Genomic DNA, 23,264 nt, shown 5'->3' on the forward strand with positions numbered 1-23,264 from the left:
ACCCAAAGGAGCATCTCCACCTCCATCGTTCTGCCTGGACACTGAGGTCCAGCGCCGAGGGCCTTCTGGCGGTTCCCTCCCTGCCAGAAGTGAGGTTACAGGGAACCAGGCAGAGGGCCTTCTCGGTGGTGGCGCCCGCCCTGTGGAACGCCCTCCCAGCAGATGTCAAGGAGATAAACAACTACCTGACATTTAGAAGACATCTGAAGGCAGCCCTGTATCAGGAAATTTTTTATGTCTAATGTTTTACAATGTCTAATGTTTTAAAGCTACAGGGAACCAGACAGAGGGCCTTCTCGGTAGTGGCGCCCGCCATGTGGAACAACAACTACCAGACATTTAGAAGACGTCGGAAGGCAGCCCTGTTCAGGGAAGTTTTTAACGTATGACATTTTAATGTATTTTTAATCTTTGTTGGAAGCTGCCCAGAGTGGCTGGGGAGACCCAGCCAGATGGGCAGGGTACAAATAATAAATTATTATTATTATTATTACTTTTCATTACATAGAATAAATGACTAAATAAACTTGCCTTCACATCATGGCTTCCCAGAGGGTCCATGAGCTGCTTCTCCAAAACCTGAAGAGATTCCTGAGCCAAAACCAAGAGGCGTTGCAGGACCTGGGGGAGAAGAAGAGGCAGAAGAGAAGGGGAGGTTTTAAGAACCGTTCACAGCCAGCGCCGCCGGTGGGCACGCGAGGGCACTTGGCAAGAGCAGGTGTATCTGGAAGGACCCCCCCCCACCACCACCTTTGCAAGGCCTGGCTCGATTCTGCAGGAGAGCGAAGGACGTTCGGAGGCAGCCGGCCCGAGGTGGTGCCTTTGCCTCCAGACCCTTCCTCAAAAGGAGAGGCCCAGTGCGGTGTAGAGGTCAGAGCAGGGTTCCCAAAGTGGGGTGTACCATCCTATGGCGGGGGGGGGGGGAATAACCTAGAGGGGCGCCAAGAGGTAAAGAGGTGCAGGAAGTGTAAATGACCATCAGACTCGGAAAAGCCGATAGCACTGGATCATCGAGTTGAATTAAAGAAACTACATTGTGTGTGTTTGTGTGTGTGTGTCTAACATCTTTATTCTTTTCCCCCTCCTTTCCTCTGTACCGCTTTATTTCTTTATAACGGAAATTCTTTCAATAAAACAATAATATTTAAAAAGTTGAATTAAACTGGATTCCAAATGAAGGTGTAACTGCTACTGTTTTGAATTTTATTGTGTTACTACCTTCCTGAGTGGGACGCCGGTGGCGCTGTGGGTTAAACCACAGAGCCTAGGACTTGCCGATCAGAAAGTCAGCGGTTCGAATCCCCGCAACGGGGTGAGCTCCCGTTGCTCGGTCCCTGCTCCTGCCAACCTAGCAGTTCAAAAGCACGTCAAAGTGCAAGTAGGTGCCGCTCTAGCGGGAAGGTAAACGGCGTTTCCGTGCGCTGCTCTGGTTCACCAGAAGCAGCTTAGTCATGCTGGCCACATGACCCGGAAGCTGTATGCCGGCTCCCTCGGCCAATAAAGCGAGATGAGCGTCGCAACCCCAGAGTCAGCCACAACTGGACCTAATGGTCAGGGGTCGCTTTACCTTTACCTTTTACCTTCCTGAGTGGGGTGTGCCATTATGAATAAAGGCTTTTTCATAGGGTGCGGTAGGGGGCACTGGGCATGAGTTTATAGAACCAAGGGGGCAGGGGCTTGAAAAAGCTTGGGAGCCACTGGGCTAGACTAGGACCTGTGAGACCAGGGTTCAAATCCCCACTCCGTCACAAAACTCACTGGGTGACCTTGCACCAGTCCGCCTAACCTAGAAATGTATATTAAATGAATAGATTGTAAAAAATTTCAGATGTGATTGATGGAAGTCAAAAAATTGTATAAGATATAAAAGTATGTTTAATTGTTGAAAATGATACGTCAGAAAACTAATAAAAAATTTGGATACCGTATTTTTCGCTCCATAAGACGCACTTTTTCCCTCCTAAAAAGTAAGGCGAAATGTGAGTGTGTCTTATGGAGCAAATGGCGCTGCGCAGAGAGGGAGAACTGCGCAGTGCCCCTTCAGCGAAGCGCCTCTCCTGGCTTCTGCCACACGCAGCCTCTTCGGGCAGGGGAAGCCTTCATCCCGCTGCCCTGAGGAGGCTTGGCGCAGCTATCCCAGAAGCCAGAACAGCCAGAGGCTGTCCCAGAAGCCAGTTCCCTCTTGCTGTTCTGGTTTCTGGGATTCAGAATATTTTTTTTCTTGTTTTCCTCCTCCCAAAACTAGGTGCACCTTATGGTCTGGTGCGTCTTATGGAGTGAAAAATACGGTATGCAGTGGTACCTCGGGTTAAGTACTTAATTCGTTCCAGAGGTCCGTTCTTAACCTGAAACTGTTCTTAACCTGAAGCACCACTTTAGCTAATGGGGCCTCCTGCTGCTGCCACGCCACTGGAGAGCGATTTCTGTTCTCATCCTGAAGCAAAGTTCTTAACCCGGGGTACTATTTCTGGGTTAGCGGAGTCTGTAACCTGAAGCGTACGTAACCTGAAGCGTATGTAACCCGAGGTACCACTGTATATAAAAAAAAAGATGAGGGAGGGGAGAACCAGTGCTTTTTTTCTAAAAAAAAATGTTTAGGGCTTCTCTCATTTTCTTACTCATATTGCCCACTCTGAGTTTGAGGCCAAACTTAGGTTCACAAAATGTTTAAGCGTATGTGTCAGAGTTGCTTGAAGATCCTAGCTCACAGAGGATCACGCTAGCCAGCGATCATTAAGTAAAAGTCTTTATTGAGTTACAGTTTCCATTCTCAAGCTGCTGCGTGCAACTCTACGTCTACTAGCTAGATCGGCGAAGCTCCGTCTGAGTCTCCGCCCCTTGTGCACCAACTTAATATCCTAGCCCTGCTCCACCTTTTCCGCCTGACTGTTCTCCTCTGGGTCCCTCTGCCCCCCGGGGTCTCTTCCTTCCTGGATTCTTCTGACGCCGACCCCCCGGACCCCCCTGTCTCCTTGCGCCGGGCTTTAGGACCTGGCTCTCTTTCAGGGCTGCCTACTGCGTCACTTTCCTGTGCATTTGAACTTGGCGCGCGCGCCCAACCTTCCACTTTCCGTCTGACCGTTTCTTCGCTCCCCGATGGAGGTGTGGCCACTCCTGACTCATGCCCTCCCCCCTGTTGTGAGCCGCCAGCGCTTAATCCCTGGCTCCCTTCCTCTTCCCTGCTCTCTGGCGGTGACGCTGGTCCCGATTTCCAACTGCTCTCCTCTGAGTCCCCTCTGGCTCTATCTTCCTGGGGTGCCCCCCTAGGCTCCCCCCTTGCCCTGGCCACTGGTGCTCCTTTCTGTGAATCTTCCGATTCACTGGAAAGACTCGGAGATCTCGGGTCGTCGTCATCACTCATCTTTTCTTCTGCCTCCTCCCCCTCGCTCTCTGTTTCCTCCCTTGCCCTTGCCTCTGCTCCTGAACCCCTGACAGTATGCATGCCCCTGCAGCCCCCCCAGATAAAAAGCACTGGGGAGAACCCACGCACTGCCACCTCAAACATCCTTTGCTGTGTTCAATTTTAGCAGTGTTGAAAAGGCTTCAATGAGAGAGGACAGATCGGAAGAGGCCGAGAAGTAAAGGTTTGACCTGCCCAACCAGGGGATGAAGGCTGCAGCTGGGCTCACCTGCGCAGAAGGTTTCTCCTTGGTCCACGCCGAGTCCCGGCGGTCCCTGGGGGTGGCGATGAACATGACGGGGAGGCGCGGCCGGGCGGCCACAAAATGGTTCCTGATCTCCACGTAATCTGCATCTGGATGCAAAAACATCCTGGCGTCAGACAGCAGAAGTCGCTGCAACGGGGGGGGGGGGAGCGGACAAAGTTTCTCTGGCGCCCTCCTGTTACAACACTCGATGCAAGAGACAAGAGAAAAGAAGGACCATCTCACTGGAAGACTCCGGTTCAATCACAGCCATCTTCAGGTAGGGCTGGTCAGGCATGTCCCCTGCCTAGGGAAGCTGCAGCTGCCCACCAGTGTAGACATCACAGGGCTAGATTCTAAACTAGGCAGTTCCTCGTGTTCCCAGATCACGATTATTTATTTATTTTTATTAATGTATTTATTTGGCTTTTCAGATTAAAATTTTACAGTCACATATACCACATAGGGTGGCGCTGCACCTCGAGGGCACCAGGTTGGGAAGCCTTGTACCCATGGTGGAGGATGTAAAGGCGAAATATATGCACACCGACAATATGGACACCGACTGAGAGCTGTGAAGATTCACTTCTCGGTATGCGGATTGAGGGTTAAGATATAGCAGAGATAGAGGACGATAGATGGATAGATTTGTTGTGGTTGTGGTTGTATTTCTTTGCTTTTATATCTTTTTCTTCCTTTTTCTGATTTTTTTGGTCGTATTTCTATTTGGTTTTTACTGCATTATACAGTGGTACCTCGGGATGCGAACGGGATCCGTTCCGGAGCCCTGTACGCATCCAGAAGCAAACGTAACCAGCAATGGCGCATATGCGCACGCGTTGCTTTTCGCTGCTTCTGCGCATGACGTCATTTTGAGCATCTGCGCATGCGGCAAAACCCAGAAGTAACGTGCTCCGTTACTTCCAGGTTGCCGCGGAGCACAACTCGAACGCGCTCAACATGAAGCATATTCAACCCGAGGTATGACTGTATGCTGAAAACTTTTAATAAAATTAATATGAAGAAATAAGAAAGCTACAGAGCCCCAGCACCAGCCAACCCAGGATCTTTTCATCTTGGAGATGAAGCAGTTTTTATAAAAAAAAATGGAGAGAAGTTTTGGAGAACAGGATGAATTCTGCAATCTGCATCAAAGGTGCAAATAGATCACATCGGCATACCAGAATTCTTTATCCAGATTTTTCCAGGCATGAGAAAAACTGAGCACTGAGCCCCACTCCAACCCAAGGTCTAGAAATCTGAGTTGGACACCTCGCTGCCTATTGCACACACACACTTTGAAAACACATCTTCACAGCCATGAGAGCTAGAAACCTGCCACATAGATATTTTTTTTTTTATAAAAAAAAAGGAAAGCTTTTTTTTTCAGAATGCTATGCTCTGCACCAAGATAAGGAGAGCTGTGCTACACTTTAATGGCCCTTTAAGGCAGGCAGAGACATCACTTTGCCAACAAAGGTCCGTATAGTTAATCTCTGGTTTTCCCAGTAGTGATGTATGGAAGTGAGAGCTGGACCATAAAGAAGGCTGGTCGCCGAAGAATGGATGCTTTTGAATTCTGGTGCTGGAGGAGACTCTGGAGAGTCCCATGGAAGGCAAGAAGATCAAACCTCTCCATTCTGAAGGAAATCAGCCCTGAGTGCTCACTGGCAGGACAGATCCTGAAGCTGAGGCTCCAATACTTTGGCCACCTCATGAAAAGAGAAGACTCCCTGGAAAAGACCCTGATGTTGGGAAAGATGGAGGGCACAAGGAGAAGGGGATGACAGAGGACGAGATGGTGGGACATGTTCTCGGCTACCAGCATGAGTTTGACCAAACTGCGGGAGGCAGTGGAAGACAGGAGTGCCTGGCGTGCTCTGGTCCAGGGGGTCACGAAGAATCGGACACGACTAAACGACTAAACAACAACAATGTACTGCACCAAGATAAGGTGGGGGGGTGTTCCTGCTGTGCTACACTTTAATGGTCCTTTAAGGCAGGCAATTACAAGTTCCTAGAAAAGCGAGGATTAATCTTGTCGAGTTCTTTCACGAGGAAATATTTGGACTGCAGGCCTCTTTAGCAAAATGGTGCCCGGGCTTCTGGTTTCATGCATGCAGAGGTCAGGCTCTGGAGCACTGGGAGGAGACACTCCTTTCTCTGAGTCAGGAGGTGAACGAGATAACCTTTGCTCCTGTCTGCCTCAGGATCTGCAAATCTGAAAAAAGGCAGTGATGCTGCTTCCTGAGCCTCTGATCCACACACAAGGCAGAGAGAGACTTTCCTCCAAACGCCACGATAAAAAATAAACCAACTCTCTTCCCATCATCTAGCTGCCCCTCGATTAGGCTGCATGGCGGTGGATTACAGGAGTAGATCTACGCTGCTGGAGAGGCAGAGAGTGGATTGTCTGAGACTTCATGCTGAATAAGGGGTTGGAAAAGGTTGGGGCGGGCAATGGAAGCTGAAGCCGCTTTCTGAGCCCAGTATTGTTCATTTGACCACACTGTTCATTAGCCATAGAAATATTCTGTCCTTCTATATTGGTTGGGAACATTCATTTATTTCGGGTTAAAACTGGGGACACGCTCCGTTCTTGCAGTCAAGTCAAAACAGGCACAGCCAGAGGCAGCAATATTTCTGAATACAGTGGTACCTTGGTTTTCGAACAGCTTAGTCCATGGGTAGCAAACTAAGGCCTGGGGGCAGGATCCGGCCCTATGGCCTTCTCAATCTGGCCCACGGACGGTCTGGGAATCAGAATGTTTTTTACATGAGTAGAACTTGTCCTTTTATTTAAAATGCACGTCTGGGTTATTTGTGGGGCCTGCCTGGTGTTTTTACATGAGTAGAATGCGTGCTTTTATTTAAAATGCATCTCTGAGCTATTTGTGGGGCATAGGAATTCATTCATCCCCCCCCAAAAAAAAATATAGTCCGGCCCCCCACCGATGAATGGTCTCTTTAAATCTGAAGGTTCATTATTGTTCCACAAGACGTGTATGTCTTTAAGGGCTAGAGCAAATAACGTGACCTAGTTTTACAGCTGTGAAGCAGTATAGCAGGTGCTGTTAAGGTGTGATAATTAAGCTGTTGGGTATAGTATATAAAGAGCAGCACCTAGCTCTCTCAGTACCTGGTGGTTGGATCATGCTTATTGATATATTATAATTAATGTAAAATGAGTTTTTGTTTTTGTTATTAAAACCTAGCAAAAGGTTATTTTGCGTCCCTTGTAATGTGTGGTCTCTGCAGCACAAGCTCTCTACAGCGCAACTAATCTGCGAACAGCCAGTACCCACAAGGTCTGAGGGACAATGGACTGGCCCCCTGCTGAAAAAGTTTGCTGACCCCGCCTTAGTTCTTGAACAACTTGGAACCCGATCGCTGCAAACCCAGAAGTAAGTGTTCCAGCTTGTGAACTTTCTTCAGAAGCCAAACATGCTCCGTTTTGAGTGCAACGCTTCCGTTCTGAGTGCTACGCTGAGGTCTGTCTGCTTTTGCTATTAATTTTGCATTTTTATTGAATTTTTTGTTTTTGTGACTGTGTGGAACCCAGTTCAGCTATTGATTGATTGTGTGACTGCGGAAACGGATAAAAGCTGCAAAGCCAAGAGAACCATTAACAGAACAACAATACAGTGGTGCCTCGCAAGACGAAAATAATTCGTTCCGCGCGTCTTTTCGTCTTGCGATGTTTATCGTCTTGTGAAGCACGGTCCGTCGCAACTGCGCCTCTTCAAGCAGCTTTAAGAAAAAAGCGCAGGACGTTTTCGTCTTGCAAAGCAAGCCCATAGGGAAATTCGTCTAGCGAAGCAACGCAAAACCGAAAAACCCTTTCGTCTAGGGAGTTTTTCGTCTTGCGAGGCATTCGTCTTGCGGGGCACCACTGTAGAGGTAACTTGTTAAATAGCTGTTTTAGGGGTTGTTTTAAAATATCTGGAACAGATTAATCCATTTTGCATTGCTTTCTATGGGAAAGCATGCCTTGGTTTTGGAATGCTTTGGTTTTGGAACGGACTTCCAGAACGGATTAAGTTTCGAGAATCAAGGTACCACTGTGCCTGTTGCTGGAAGTCACATCAGGGGAAAGTTCCTCTTGTGCTTTAATCCTGCTTGCGAGTTTCCCACAGGCATCCGACTGGCCCCTGTGGGATCAAGGATGCTGGACTAGATGGCCATTGGCCTGTTCCTGCAGGCCCTTATTATGTTCTTAAGTCTGAGTGTGTGGTTTGGGAGCTGCACGGCCAGGGAAAAAAACAATGCTGTCCAGGGTTGTAAAGACTGTGGAGAGAATAATTGGGTGCACTCTTCCCACCTTGGATCAAATCTACGCTTCCAGGTACCATATGAAAGCTGCAGAGATAGCGCAGGACAGTGCGCACCCCGGAAATGATCTCTTTCAGCTTCTGCCTTCTGGAAGAAGGTACAGGGTTATAAAGACTAGGACTAGCCGCCGGATAAACAGTTTCTATCCAAATGTGATTTTGGTTTTAAACACAGTGTAAGGTAGTCTTTAGGGACGCGGGTGGCGCTGTGGGTTAAACCACAGAGCCTAGGACTTGCCGATCAGAAGGTTGGCGGTTCGAATCCCCGTGACGGGGTGAGTTCCCGTTGTTCGGTCCCTGCTCCTGCCAACCTAGAAGTTCAAAAGCACGTCAAAGTGCTAGTAAATAGGTACCGCTCTGGCGGGAAGGTAAACGGCGTTTCCATGCGCTGCTCTGGTTCGCCACATGACCCGGAAGTTGTACGCCGGCTCCCTCGGCCAATAAAGCGAGATGAGCACCGCAACCCCAGAGTCTGTCACGACTGGACCTAATGGTCAGGGGGTCCCTTTACCTTTAAGGTAGTCTTTGCAGGAGTATATTGTATTTAAAAATGGGGTATCAGAGTTTTTAGGGGGCTAACCAGGTTGGGATAGCTGGGATAGCAGGCTTGTTGGTTTTTGAATGTCTTATGTAGATTTTTCAATTTCGTTGTTCTGTATGGGACAATGACAATAAAGATTATCGTATTGTAACGAGAGCAAACAGACCCCCAGTTTTCCGTGGCTAGGCAGTAAAGCAAGGTATTGTCTACTGTCCGCATGCTAAAATTTTCAGTTCTTTGGGGAATGTGCCCATGGAAGGCAGCACTGGCAGAGGAGAGCCCTGTTATCTGGCTTATTGCTTAGCGTTCCTGCGTCCAAAATCTGGGGATGACCTCACAAATCTCCCACATGTCAGCGTTTTCATTCGACCCTCTTGCCAAAAGCATGCTGAGAGTGTTTTATATGTGCAGCGGAGATTAAGTGGGAGAAGGCAGCACCAGTCATGGGAAAGCTTTAATTCTGGTGGAGACAGTCTTAAGCGAGGCTTTATGACATATGGCACATCAAAGCTCAGAACTGCTTCCCATATCATTAATGAGCCATCTGTGTTTCCACAAGGCTGAATGATCCAAATATTATAGATAACAGGCACTCACTCTCGAGACGCTTACGAGCTTCGACGCATGTGCTGCTTTTCAAACTCGGCAAGCAAACAGAATGCCTATTGCAGAACCGCACAGTACGTAAATGATATAAGTTGTCTCAACTCCATGGGGTTGGAAGAATAATTTTTGCCTTGGAATAAGGAGGTGGTTTGGGTCAGCAGACAGAGAATTATGCAATGGTACCTCAGGTTAAGTACTTAATTCATTCCGGAGGTCCGTTCTTAACCTGAAACAGTTCTTAACCTGAAGCACCACTTTAGCTAATGGGGCCTCCTGTGCCGCCGTGCCACTAGAGCACAATTTCTGTTCTCATCCTGAAGCAAAGTTCTTAACCTGAAGCACTATTTCTGGGTTAGCAGAGTCTGTAACCTGAAGCGTATGTAACATGAAGCATATGTAACCCGAGGTACCACTGTACCTCCTTCAACTAGACCTTTGAATCAGTGGACAGCCTGGTCTCCCCCTCCCAGTTTCTGCACTGTTGACATTCACTAATGTCATTTAGAAAAAAATGATGATCTAGAATAGGTACTAGGTGCAAACCAAGCTTATCTAGACAAGACTTCTAAATGAGGGAACTAACTGGTTTCGTGAGCTGTGTGTGGACAGAAGCAGGTGGTGGGAAAGGTAAAATACTAAGGATGGAAATGTCTTTGCAAAGAACTCGGTAGAAAGCCAAGACTGACTATCTTATTTTTGCAAGGAATGGGGAAACTGTCTAAATTGACCAGTGTCTTTGCCAAGGTTTCCCCAGCATTTAAATTAGCCAGAAGAGACCAGAAGGGGGTGGCAGGTCTTACAGGAACCGATTTGCAGATGAATGAGGAGCCAAAAACATATCGGTAGCTACTGGAATGGTATTTTCCCAGTAGTGATGTATGGAAGTGAGAGCATAAAGGACCATAAAGAAGGCTGATCGCCAAAGAATGGATGCTTTTGAATTCTGGTGCTGGAGGAGACTCTTGAGAGTCCCATGGACTGCAAGAAGATCCAGTCTCTCCATTCTGAAGGAAATCAGCCCTGAGTGCTCTCTGGAAGGACAGATCCTGAAGCTGAGGCTCCAGTACTTTGGCCACCTCGTGAGAAGAGAAGACTCCCTGGAAAAGACCCTGATGTTGGGAAAGATGGAGGGCACAAGGAGAAGGGGACGACAGAGGATGAGATGGTTGGGCAGTGTTCTTGAAGCTACCAGCATGAGTTTGACCAAGCTGTGGGAGGCAGTGGAAGATAGGAGTGCTTGGCGTGCTCTGGTCCAGGGGGTCATGAAGAGTCGGACACAACTAAACAACAACAAGCTACGGGAACGGTTGTAACAAGGAAGTCGCCTGCTCCCTATAACCAGCCCCAGTCAATAGTCTGGCTGCAGCAATTTGGGTCTGCTGATGTTTCGTAGCACTTTTTAAAGGCAGCAGCCCAGGAAGAGCATGTTCTTGTAATCCAAATAGGAAGCAATTAAGGCATGTATCACTGTGGCCAAATCAGACATCTCTTTAAAAAGCCACGAGAAATTCAACCCATGTCTTGCTGGACTCCAAGATCCTCCCTTAAAAAAAATATATATGAAGGGGAAAAGCCAAGGTAAATTCAACGAGGAGGTCTATCTGCTGCCATTACCGCAACAAGAAAATGAAGCCTCCATATATAAGGGAAGTATACCTCTGAATAGAAGGTGCTGGGGCCAACAACAATGAGAGCAACTCCTTTCCTGCTCTGCCTGCAACCTCCCAGAGCAGGGGTCTGCAACCTTTAAGATAAAAAGAGCCACTTGGACCCTTTTCCGAAGAAAAAAAACCTGGGAGCCGCAAAACCATTGCAACATTTAAAACAAATATATCTCCGGAGCCGCGATCTGACAGCGGGCGGGAAGGTGACGTCGGGATGGTGCGTGACTAATGCACGTACCGCCCCCATGCGACGTCACAGCCAGTACAGCGCCCGCCACAGTGGGGAGTGTCGGGGTGCACAATGCGCCTCCTCCCCTCGCTAGTATCCGCCCCGGAGCCGCGGCAAAGGTGTAAAAGAGCCACATGAGGCTCTGGAGCCGCGGGTTGCAGACCCCTGTCCCAGTGGCATCTCTCTGGGGTACTGGCAGGAGATGGAATGCAGGGCCCGGCCAAGTGATTTCTCATGTTCCAAACAACGAGAAGAAAAGAGCGATTTAGCACGCTCTGGGCGATGTTAACACAGCAAAGTCGAATGTTCTTTGCAACAAAAGGAGCAGGGAGGTTTGGCAAGCTGGATTGCAATTGCAAAAGCACCTGGCTTCACTGCGGGGATCAGGTTGCTAAGCCCTCCTTGGAAGGAAGGCGAAAGGAAACCAGGAAATCATCGTACTAATCCTAACAAGGAAGGTTTGGCCTCTTAATTCTTCCAAGACGAGCCCTATGGCAAGGAAACCTCAGAGACTGCTCAGCAAAGAGGCTTCCCTAAGGAAAGGAAGACTCAGTGAAGCTGGAAGTTGGGAGATTCCAATATAAAAGGAAGTACCGTATTTTTCACTCCATAAGGCGCACCTGACCATAAGGCGCACCTAGTTTTTAGAGGGGGAAATCAAGAAAAAAAATATTATTTCACCCCCAGCCCTAGCTTTTGTGTGCTTTTGCGGGAGGTGGGGGAATTCCCCCACCTTGTAGAAAAGCCCGCAGGAGCCGCACACCCTTTAAGGAGTGCACAGCTCCTGCGAGCTTTTCTACGAGAAGGGACTGACTGGCAGCGTCTGTCCCTTCTCCCTCCTGGGGAAAAGCCTGCAAGAGCCGTGCGGAGCTTGTGTGCGGCTCTTGGGGGCTTTTCCTGCCTGCCTCCCCCCTGCATTCGCTCCATAAGACGCGCACACATTTTCCCTTCCTTTTTAGGAGGGAAAAGGGGCGTCTTATGGAGCGAAAAATATGGTGCACAGCACTTAAACTATGGAACTCACTTCCACAGGAGGCCACCAACTTGGACGGCTTGAAAGGACAGACAAATTCATGGAGGAAGAGAGGCTATCAGTGGCTCCTCAGTTCTGCCTCCAGTCAGAGGAAAAGATGCTTCTGAACTTGATGACCCTCAGGGTCAGACGAAAATAATCCGTTCCGCGAGTCTCTTCGTCTAGCGGTTTTTTCGTCTTGCGAAGCAACCCTATTAGCGGCTTAGCGGATTAGCGCTATTAGCGGTTTAGCGGCTATTAAAGGCTTAGCGGCTTAGCGGCTAAAAGGCTATTAGCAGCTTAGCGGCTTAGAGAAAGGGGGGAGCGGAAAAAAATGGCAAGACTCGCAAGACTTTTTCGTCTTGCGAAGCAAGCCCATAGGGAAGTTCGTCTAGCGAAGCAACACAAAAACGGAAAACCCTAGCGGGTTTTTCATCTTGCGAGGCGTTCGTCTTGCGGGGCACCACTGTAGTTGTTCATCCTGTTAATTTTAAAATATGGTGGAACAGCTCAGTCAGTAGAGCATGAGACTCTTAATCTCAGGGTCGTGCATTCGAGACTCACACTGGGCAAAAATATTCTTGCATTGCAGGGGGTTGGACTAGATTACCCACCCACCCCCGGTTCCTTCCAACTCTACAAGTATCTACAGGACCCTCGTATCTACGGGACCGCCTCTCCTGGTCTGCCCCGCAGAGGACCTTAAGGTCCATGAATAACCATAGTTTAGAGGTCCCGGGCCCCAAGAAAGTCAGACTATCCTCCACCAGGGCCAGGGCCTTCTTAGTAATGGCTCGACCTGGTGGAAATCTCTGTCCCATGAGACCAGGGGCCCTGCAGGATTTAACCTCCTTTCGTCGAGCCTGTAAGACAGAGTTATTCCACCTGGCCTTTAATTGGAATTCAGCCTGATCTTTTATTTCCCTTCTCTTCCCTCCCACTCCCCTTTTATGAAGATCACCCGCCCTGAGACCCCACAGCTAATTCTCCCCTGGTCTCCTCACTGGCCCAAGTAGGACCAATTCAGCCAGCTAGCCCTGGTGACTATCTAATTGATTTTTGAATTTTATTGTCATTCACGTTTTTATACTGTATTTTATGCTGTTTTATAATTAAGTGTTTTAAATTTGTTGTTAGCCGCCCTGAGCCCGGTTTTTGAACCGGGAAGGGTGGGATATAATTAAAGATTTATTATTATTATTATTTATTAATACGATTCTCTGATTCTATTAATCCCAGGTGCTAGAAACCACTGAAGGAGAGTTTTGGCTCTTGTGCTCAGATCCTGTTGCAGGTTTCTCACCGGCATCTCATCAGCCACTGTGAGAACGGTGCTGGAAACAGGGACCACGGGCCTGATCCTGCAGGCTCTCTCTGTTTCTACTGTCCCTCCCTCCACCTCTCTCACCGTTCAGCTCAGCATTCAGGTTGACGATGAGGGGGCTGTTCTTCCAGTCAAAAGTGGTGAGCAGGAAAAGGAACCGAAGGAATCCCACTTGCGGGGAGCTGCGGGGAGAGAAGAGTCACGAAAGGCGAGCATTATTCTAGCTGTATTGTGTATTATATTAATTTCACATACGGTCATACCTCAGGTTAAATATGCTTCAGGTTGAGCGTTTTCAGGTTACGCTCCGTGGCGACCCGGAAGTAACAGAACGAGTTACTTCCGGGTTTCACTGCTCACGCATGCGCAGACACTCAAAATGACATCACACGCATGTGTGGAAGCGGCGAAACGCAACCCGCAGGCGCGGTTTGCGTTCTACTCAGGGTGCGAACGGTGCTCCAGAACGGACCCCGTTCGCATCCGGAGGTACCACTGTACAGGTCTCAAGCCAGCTGAAAGACATAATCTTCTAAAGAGCTCAAATAATTTTAAAAGAAACTCCAACAGCAGATGTTTAAAAAGAACACGAAACGAACAGCCCAGGCAAAGGAGGTCTGTTCACCTAACTGGGAAGGTTTGTTGAAACAAAACTGACTTCAAAGGCTTTTTTAAAAAGGTAAAGGACCCCTGGATGGTTAAGTCCAGTCAAAGGTGACTCTGGGGTTGCGGCGCTCATCTCACTTTCAGGCCGAGGAAGCTGGTGTTTGTCCACAGACAGCTTTCCGAGTCATGCGGCCAGCAGGACTAAACTGCTTCTGGCACAATGGGACACCGTGACGGAAACCAGAGTGCATGGAAATGCCATTTACCTTCCCATTGCAGCAGTACCTATTTATCTACTTGCACTGGTGTGCTTTCGAACTGCTAGGTTGGCAGGAGCTGGGACAGAGCAATGGGAGCTCACCCTGTTGCAGGGATTCGAACCACCGACCTTCTGATCAAGAGGCTCCGTGGTTTAGACCAGGGGTCAGCAAACTTTTTCAGCAGTTTCCTTCCCTTCAGGAGGTTAAATCCTGAAGGGCCCTAGTCTCATGGGACAGAGCATTCCACCAGGTCGGAGCCATCACTGAAAAGGCCCTGGCCCTGGTGGAGGATAGTCTGACTTCCTTAGGGCCCGGGACCTTATCCTTTCAGGATAAACAGTGCTGTGGGGTCTGATCCAGCAAGGAGCACATTCAGGGTAGGTTCGTATTTTGGGAACACCAAAAATGCAAGGTAGTGCTGCCCCCAGCACTCCCAGGTAGACTGCTCCTATTCATGGAAGGGATGTAGAAACCTGGCCAAGGAGCAATTAAAAAAGGAACATAACAGACTCAGGAAGTTGTGAAGCAGATGTCACGCTGGCTGGGCCCTTACCTGGGCACAGTGAAGGGTGCTGGGGACAGGAAGAGGGAGGCCACCAGTAAGTCCACGCATTCCTCAGAGACGCTGTCGCTCAGCAGTTGAGCGCTGATCCAGCGCTTGGCGATACGGCAGCAGCCGCTGAAAGCAGAATGTTGCTGCTGGAGGCTGTAGGGAGGAAGCAAACATTTTGAGACCTGCTGCCAAGTCTGCCGGCAACGTCACCGTAATCTGAAGGCAACGGAAAGCAAACCAAAATAGCTATTATTATGATGACTGGTGACATCAGCTTTGCCGGGTGAGAATCCCTCGCAGACGACCGCAGTGGAGACAGAAAGTTAAGTCGTGCATCCATAGCAGAGGGCCTTCTCGGTAGTGGCACCCGCCCTGTGGAACGCCCTCCCACCAGATGTCAAGGAAATATACAACTACCTGACTTTAGGAAGACATCTGAAAGCAGCCCTGTTTAGGGAAGTTTTTAATGTTTGCATTTTATTGTGTTTTTCATATTCTGTTGGGAGCCACCTAGAATGGCTGGGGAGGCCTGGCCAGATGGGCAGGGTAGTAATATGATAATAATAATTTATTATTTATACCCTGCCCATCTGGCTGGGTTTCCCCAACCATCCTGGGTGGCTTCCAACAAAGTATTAAAATACAGTGGTACCTCTGGTTACATACTTAATTCGTTCCAGAGGTCCGTTCTTAACCTGAAACTGTTCTTAACCTGAAGCACCACTTTAGCTAATGGGGCCTCCTGCTGCCGCCGTGCGATTTCTGTTCTCATCTTGAAGCAAAGTTCTTAACCCAAGGTACTATTTCTGGATTAGCAGAGTCTGTAACCTGAAGCGTATGTAACCCGAGGTACCACTGTACAGTAGTCTGTTAAACATTAAAAGCTTCCCTAAAGAGGGCTGGTAAAAGTAATAAGTAGTAATAATAATAATAATAATAATAATAGCAGCATTGACCAGAGGAGGGATGACTCTGTGCTGGGAGGAGCACAGAGAGAAGAAATGCTATGGACAGCTGGACGCCTTCATCTTCCCCAGCTGCAACAAAACATGTCTCTCCCACATCGGTCTCTACAGCCACAGCAGGCTCTGCATCTCCCAATAGTTCGACTTCACCCCCAAAGGCACATTCCTCCATTGTTTCCCAAGACAGATGGGTGGCATTATTTATTATTAGTCATATCTCGGGTTGAAATAGCTTCAGGTTGAGCGTTTTCAGGTTGCGTTCTGCAGCGACCCCGGAAGTAACGAAACGGGTTACTTCTCGGTTTCGCCGCTCGTGCATGTGCAGACGCTCAAAATGACATCACGCGCATGCACAGAAGTGGCAAATCGTGAACCACGCACGCAGACGTGGCTTGCGTTCACTTCAGGATGCGAACGGGGCTCCGGAACGGATCCCATCCGCATCCAGAGGTACCACTGTATTATTATTATATTTGTTGTTGTTGTTGTAAGCCCACAAGAAGGACCGCAGTGCACAAGCAATGTTCTCTGCCCTTGTGATTCCCATCAACTGGGATTCAGGGGAACACCACGGCCATTGTGTCTCGCAGGCATCATTCTCAGAAGGGGAGACCTCTCTCCGCTTACCCGTGAAGTGAGCTGGTCAAGAACGGCAGGTGCAGGGTCTCCACTTCCAGCTGCACGGATTCTTCCGTGACCTCGTGTTTCAGCATGCCTGTGGGAGTGACCACCTCCTTCAGGATTTGGGGCTCTCGGTGGTAAGCCACTTGGAGGCGGAAGACATAGCCGTCCTGAGAAAGAGGAGGAACAGGAGGAGAAATTACTTGCTTCTTAAGAGCCTGCTGGAACAGGCCAATGGCTCATTAGCCCAGCATCCTGGTCTCACAGGGGCAAAGCTGATGCCTGTGGGAAAACAGGGAGCAGGATTCGAACACAGGAGCTCCCTTCCCATCTGGCTGTTTCCAACAACCAGGATTCTGAAGCATTGACGCCTCTGACCGTGGAGGGCAGGGACCAGCCATCACGGCTAGCAGCCATTCCTGGCCTTCTCCTCCATACATTTCCCTAATCTAAGTTTGTGATCATCACTTTCTCCTGTGGGAGGGAGTTCCTGCTCTTCACGTAATATCCCCAGGGTGAGTTCCATAAAATACCGCAATTCAGAGCCATGTGCAGTAAATTAGAAATGTCAAATTAAAAGTGCAAAAGTAAATAAAATCGAAGGAACAGCATAAGTTCAAGGCAAAAACATTCCCCTTCAACTAGGCCTTTGGCTTATGGACACCTGGTGCCCTTTTGAATGTGTTGTGGAAGGGAAGATCATTGGGTTGTCTTTGCTTCTTGTTTTTATTATGTATTCTGTGTTTTTTATATTGTAATTTTATGTTGTGAACTGCCCTGAGACCTATGGGTATCATAGCTGTCAATGTTTCCCCCTTTTTAAGGGAAATTTCCTTATTAAAATAGGATTCCTCGCAAGAAAAGGGAAAAGTTGACAACTACGATGGGTAAACAAATTTACCGTATTTTTCGCCCTATAGGACGCACTTTTTCCCCTCCAAAAATGAAGGGGCGAATGCAGGCTTTCGCTGAAGCCTGGAGAGCGAGAGGGGTCGGTGCGCACCGACGCCTCTCGCTCTCCAGGCTTCAGGAGAGCCGCAGCGCCAGCCCCACAAGGTCGGGGGACAGTGGGGAGGCGGAACACTGCCATCCCGCTGTCTCCCGATGTGGTTTGGAGGCTGACGGCGGGGAGACACGTGCTTCTCCCCGCTGCCTGCCCTGCAAGCTCCGGGGACAGCTGGGAGGCGCAGCGCGTCCTCCCGCTGTCCCCGGACCTGGTCTGCAGGCGGGCGGCGGGGAGAAGAGCGGTTCTCCCCGCTGCCGGCCCCACAAGCGCCTGGGGGGGAAATAATTTTTTTTCCTTTATTTCCCCCCCAAAAAAACTTGGTGCATCCTATGGGCCGGTGCGTCCTATGGGGCGAAAAATACGGTAATAAATAAATAAATACAATTAGGAGTCAAGAGACCAATTTGCACCAAAATGTCAGGGTAAGGTGGCCTTTCTGGACCTGATGGTGAACTTTACACAAGGGTCGTGCGAGATGCACACCAGAAGTCCTGAATCTCAGCCCTTAGATAGTCATCCTCTCTGTGCGAGAGGCTCAGAGATGAGTCCACCAACCACAAAGCCAAGCAAAGTTTGTGGCAGGAAAAGGGTCCCAGAGAGCCAAAATCCCTTCAAGATTATGGAACGTGTGGTGCTCGGCGCTGCTAAGGAGAACAGGGTGGAATAACCACCCAAAGCTAGGGGCAATATTCTGAATTTGCTTCAGATTTATCGGGAGGAGTCTGCGTCTGAAATTGTTAAAACTGTGTATTGAGAACACCTGTTCAGCCCTGCTCCCAAAGTGATGTTAAAACAATACAGCTCACCTTTAAAGCCCTAGACGGCCTCAAAAGCCAGGTATACCTGAAGGAGCATCTCCACCCCCATCATTCAGCCCTGACCCTGAGGTCCAGCTCCGAGGACCTTCTGGAGGTTCCCTCCCTACAAGAAGTGAGGTTACAGGGAACCAGGCAGGAGGCCTTCTCGGTAGTAGCGCCCGCCCTGTGGAACACCCTCTCATCAGAGATCAAGGAAATAAACAACTCCTAAAAAGTAAGGGGAAATGTCTGTGCGTGTTATTGAGCGAATGTGTGGTCCCTGGAGCCGACTGGCCCGAGTGCAGAGGCAAAAATCAGGCAAAAATCCGATCGCGCGAGAGAGGAAGCTGTTGCTTTCCTGCATTCTGCCTCAGGGTCTTACTGCCCACCCTCTTCTGTTTCGGTTGCTGTTTGCTCAAACGGAACAAAGAGCAGGCAAATCCCCTCCCCTCTAGGCAAGCAGAGGGGAAAGGAAAGGATCGCGTCCTTCCTTCTAATTCCTCTCCGTGCTCCGGTGCTGCTGTGCCCAGGGAAGCATTTTAGGGACTCGCAGGCAGCCGGAAAACATGCAGGTGGGAGGGGGGGCTGGCTTGGGGAAAACTTTTGCCTTCCTTTCCTCCCTCCCGTTAAACCCCTCTCCTTCATTCTTAGCCAGCTGCTTCTCTGCACTCTCGTGCTCCTTGTCCCTTCTGTGTTTTTCCTTCCCTCCCCACTTAAAACGTGGTTACAAAGCATGGATCCACGTGGATCCTCAGGATCTTTGCATTGGGTCACCCCAAATTCACCATCAGATCACATAGCATGTCCATGGCTACAGCCTGCCCCCCAAAAATCACGCACCCACTGTTGCCTGGGGCTGCAATGGTTCAAAAACGTGGTTACAAAGCACAGATCCACAGAGATTCTCAGGATTTTTGCATTGGGTCACCCCAAATTCACCATCAGATCACATGTCTGTGGCCACAGCATGAGGCACAAAAATGATACATCCACTGTTTCATTCAGAATTCCCCCCCCTGTTTTCCTCCTCTAAAAACGATGTGCGTGTTATGGTCAGGTGCGTGTTATAGAGCGAAAAATACGGTACCTGACTTTTAGAAGACATTTATTGTGTTTTTAATACAGTGGACTCTAGGCTTGCGAACGTGATCTGTGCGGGATGCACGTTTGCAACCCTCAGCAGCGCATCTGCACACACACAGGTTGCGATCTGGTGCTTCTGCACATGTGCAAAGCGCGTTTTACCGCTTCTGTGCATGTGCGACTGCCAAAACCCGGAAGTAACCCATTCCGGTACTTCTGGGTTTCGCTGGTCCATAACCCAAAAAAAGCAACCTGAAGGCTCTGTAACCCGAGGTATGACTGTATTCTGTTGGAAGCCGCCCAGAGTGGCTGGGGAAACCAAGCCAGATGGGCAGAGTATAAATATATTATTATTATTATTATTATTATTATTATTATTATTATTATTATTATTATTATTATTATTTATTTATTTGCCCATGCCCACAGGCTTACGTTCTAAAGAAACACATCACACAAGGGAAAAGGTGTGAGGAGGGCAGAGGAAGAAATCAAACTCAAGCACGACTATATTAATCTTTGTTCTTATAACGGCCAGCTTGCATAGTTCAAGCATAGGAGGAGCCTGGTGGAGCCGGGTTTTCGGCAAAGCTGACCAGCTGAGCCTTCTGCTTTCCATCTCTCCCAGGTGACAGGAGAGGACACTTGATGGAACTGGCCTGTCACAGTGGAACTGATGGGAGTGAGTCCTACTTCCCATCTCTCTCTCTCTCAAGATAGCAGACCCCTTGGTCATATTTCGCAAGGCAGTGGCTTCCACCTTCCTGCGCATCTGCGGGGGCCAAATGTGCACGAACACACCCACCCTCCGGCACAATTACCTTATACACGTCTGTGTAGGCGGGCGAAGCCCTGCAGAGCAGATGGTGCTGCTGGTGGAGAAGTTCTGCCAGCCGCAGCTGGAAGGCGGCCTTGACCCGCCGGATGGCTTCCTTGCTCTGAGGCCACTGGCCGCTGCCCTCCATGTGGCAGATCACTGGTGCAAGAGGGAAGGAGGAGGCAAAAGAGTTAACGGAAGGCGCAAGCATCAGCATGGTAGCAGGAGAAGGGCAGGCAAAGATCCTGATAAGGCTCCATCCAGATAAGACTGAAGCAGTGTTCCCTAGAGCAGATGGCCGGGAGGTTGATGGGGTTACACTTCCTCTGAAGGAGCGGGTACATAGCTTGTGGCTACGCCTGGACCCCTTGCTGTTGCCCGAAGCCCAGGTGGCCTTGGAAGCGTGGGGTGACTTCCGTCAGCTTTGGCTGGTGGCCCAGCTGCGCTCCAGTCTGGACAGGGATAACCTAACTTCTTCTCTTTTTCTCAATTCATTTTTTTGGTTTTTGAAATTGAAACTTTCCATTCACATTATCCAACAAGATTCCAAGGAATCTCCTGGATTTCCCCCTCCTCCCCTTTGTGGGTCCAATTGTGAATCAGTTCCCTCACTGCGAGAAGCAAAATTACAGGGAACCAGGCAGAGGGCCTTCTCGGTGGTGGCCCCCGCCCTGTGGAACGTCCTCCCACCAGATGTCAAAAAGAACAACAACTACCAGACTTTTAGAAAACATCTGAAGGCAGCCCTGTTTAGGAAAGCTTTTAATGTTTGGTGGACTATTGTATTTTAATATTTTGTTGGAAGCCGCCCAGAGTGGCTGGGGAAACCCTGCCAGATGGGCGGGGTATAGATAATAAATTATTATTATTATAATCATTTCCTCCCGCATCTTTTATAATAATCCAAATCTTTTACCTCTCCATTGTTTCCAAAACTCACTATTAGACTACAAGTGATATTCCAATCCTACTAACGATTTTAATTGGGAGGATATAGAATTGCTTCATAAACCCATCTTGCTTTGAATGAATGTATGTACAGTCATACCTCGGGTTGCGAACGCTGTGGGTTACGTCTTTTCAGGTTGCATCCCGCGGCGACCCAGAAGTACCGGAAAGGGTTACTTCCGGGTTTTGCCTCTCGCACTCGCAGACACGCAAAATGACGTAACACGCATGAACAGAAGCGGCGAATCGCGACCCGCATGTGCGCAGACGCGGGTTGCATTCCTTTCAGGTTGCGAATAGGGCTCCAGAATGGATCCCGTTTGCAACCAGATGTACCACTGTAAATGAAAATATCAAATGCTGTGGAACAGTGCCATTATTACATGAGAACTGTTCCACAGCATTTGATATTTTCATTTACATACATTCATTCGAAATAAGATGGGTTTATGAAGCAATTTTATATCCTCCCACCATGCTGACGAATAATTCTACGAAACAGTTGTCAATATCCGGAATAACTGTTCAGTGTTGGACATCATATTGGCTAAATACACAAAGCTTCACAGCTTGTCTTTCATCGTACAAAGTCTGGTAAAAGTAAAGGGACCCCTGACCATTAGGTCCAGTCGTGGCAGACTCTGGTGTTGCGGCGCTCATCTCGCTTTATTGGCCGAGAGAGCTGTTGAACAGCTTCCGGGTCATGTGGCCAGCATGAATAATCCGCTTCTGGTGAACCAGAGCAGCGCATGGAAACGCCGTTTACTTTCCCGCCAGAGTGGTACCTATTTATCTACTTGCACTTTGACGTGCTTTCGAACTGCTAGGTGGGCAGGAGCAGGGACCGAGCAACGGGAGCTCACCCCGTCGCGGGGATTTGAACCGCCAACCTTTTCATCGGCATGTCCTAGGCTCTGTGGTTTAACTCACAGCACCACCCGCGTCACACCAAGTCTGGTACCTCGATTCTTTTAAAGATTTCCAGACTTTGAGACTAAAGATTTCATTTTGGACTTGGTATGGTTTGAAGAAATTCTATAAAGATTGTCTAGACATTGTTGACGTTCTCTTTGCAACACAGGGGTTTGTTTGGTTACTACAAAATGAAGTAGCAGCAGGGGGGACTCACAATGCCCCTTGCCCACTTTGAGACAGTCTCACCCACATTACCCATCCTTGCCTTTCATTGGTGCTAAATACGCTGGGCATGGCTTCTCTGCCAAGGGCAGAAGAGACTCCCGGCCCTCGGTCCTGGTGTGGTAGGCGTAATCTGGTTTCACGGGCACCGGAGGGAAGACCTGAGAAAGAACCAGGAAGGCACGTTAAGAGGAGCAAGAAAAGGGGGAATCCACACAAGATCTCAAGGAAGCAGCACATCCTCAGGGTACACACCCCTGGCAGAAAAAGCCCTGTTTCCAATTGCAAAGGGCTGCAAGGATGCTGGCTGGCCAATGGCTCTCTGGGACACCTTTGTTATGACATTTAAAAGGCAGAATTCACTGGGGGCTGATGATAATAATAATAAATAATAACAGATAGGTAGCCATGTTGGTCTGCCATAGTCAAAATAAAAAAATTCCTTCCAGTAGCACCTTAAAGACCAACTAAGTTAGTTCTTGGTATGAGCTTTCGTGTGCCAGAAGAAGTGTGCTTGCACAAGAAAGCTCATACCAAGAACTAACTTAGTTGGTCTTTAAGGTGCTACTGGAAGGAATCTTTTTATTTTTAATAAATAATAAATTTTACATACATATACATACACACACACACACACACACACATATATATATTCATTCATATATATATATGAATGAAAGAAATAAAATGAAATACGGACAAAGGTTCGTGTAGTAAAAGCTATGGTTTTCCCAGTAGAGATGTATGGAAGTGAGAGCTGGACCATAAAGTAGGCTGATTGCCAAAGAATGGATGCTTTTGAATTCTGGTGCTGGAGAAGACTCTGGAGAGTCCCATGGACTGCAAGAAGATCAAACCTCTCCATTCTGAAGGAAATCAGCCCTGAGTGCTCACTGGAAGGACAGATCCTGAAGCTGAGGCTCCAAGACTTTGGCCACCTCATGAGAAGAGAAGACTCCCTGGAAAAGACCCTGATGTTGGGAAAGATAGAGGGCACAAGGAGAAGGGGATGACAGAGGACGAGATGGTGGGACAGTGTTCTCAAAGCTACCAGCATGATTCTGACCAAACTGCGGGAGGCAGTGGAAGACGCGTCACAAAGAGTCGGACACGACTAAAC

General features: G+C 48.7%; 1 protein-coding gene across 1 annotated transcript in view; it reads right to left on the reverse strand.

Annotated features, from left to right (window-relative positions):
* Positions 1-23,264, reverse strand: part of NOL6 (nucleolar protein 6) — a 67,428-nt gene that overhangs the window by 15,097 nt on the left and 29,067 nt on the right. Inside the window, exons 17-23 of the mRNA XM_081213297.1 lie at positions 22,188-22,305; positions 20,064-20,218; positions 16,363-16,526; positions 14,771-14,923; positions 13,436-13,533; positions 3,630-3,754; positions 532-621 (exon numbers count right to left, since the gene is read on the reverse strand). Of these exons, the coding sequence (XP_081069423.1) occupies positions 532-621; positions 3,630-3,754; positions 13,436-13,533; positions 14,771-14,923; positions 16,363-16,526; positions 20,064-20,218; positions 22,188-22,305 (903 nt within the window). The remainder of the gene's footprint in view (positions 1-531; positions 622-3,629; positions 3,755-13,435; positions 13,534-14,770; positions 14,924-16,362; positions 16,527-20,063; positions 20,219-22,187; positions 22,306-23,264) is intronic.

The sequence above is a fragment of the Podarcis bocagei genome (genome assembly GCF_964188305.1).
Source record: "Podarcis bocagei genome assembly, chromosome: 11".
Classification (NCBI taxonomy): domain Eukaryota; kingdom Metazoa; phylum Chordata; class Lepidosauria; order Squamata; family Lacertidae; genus Podarcis; species Podarcis bocagei.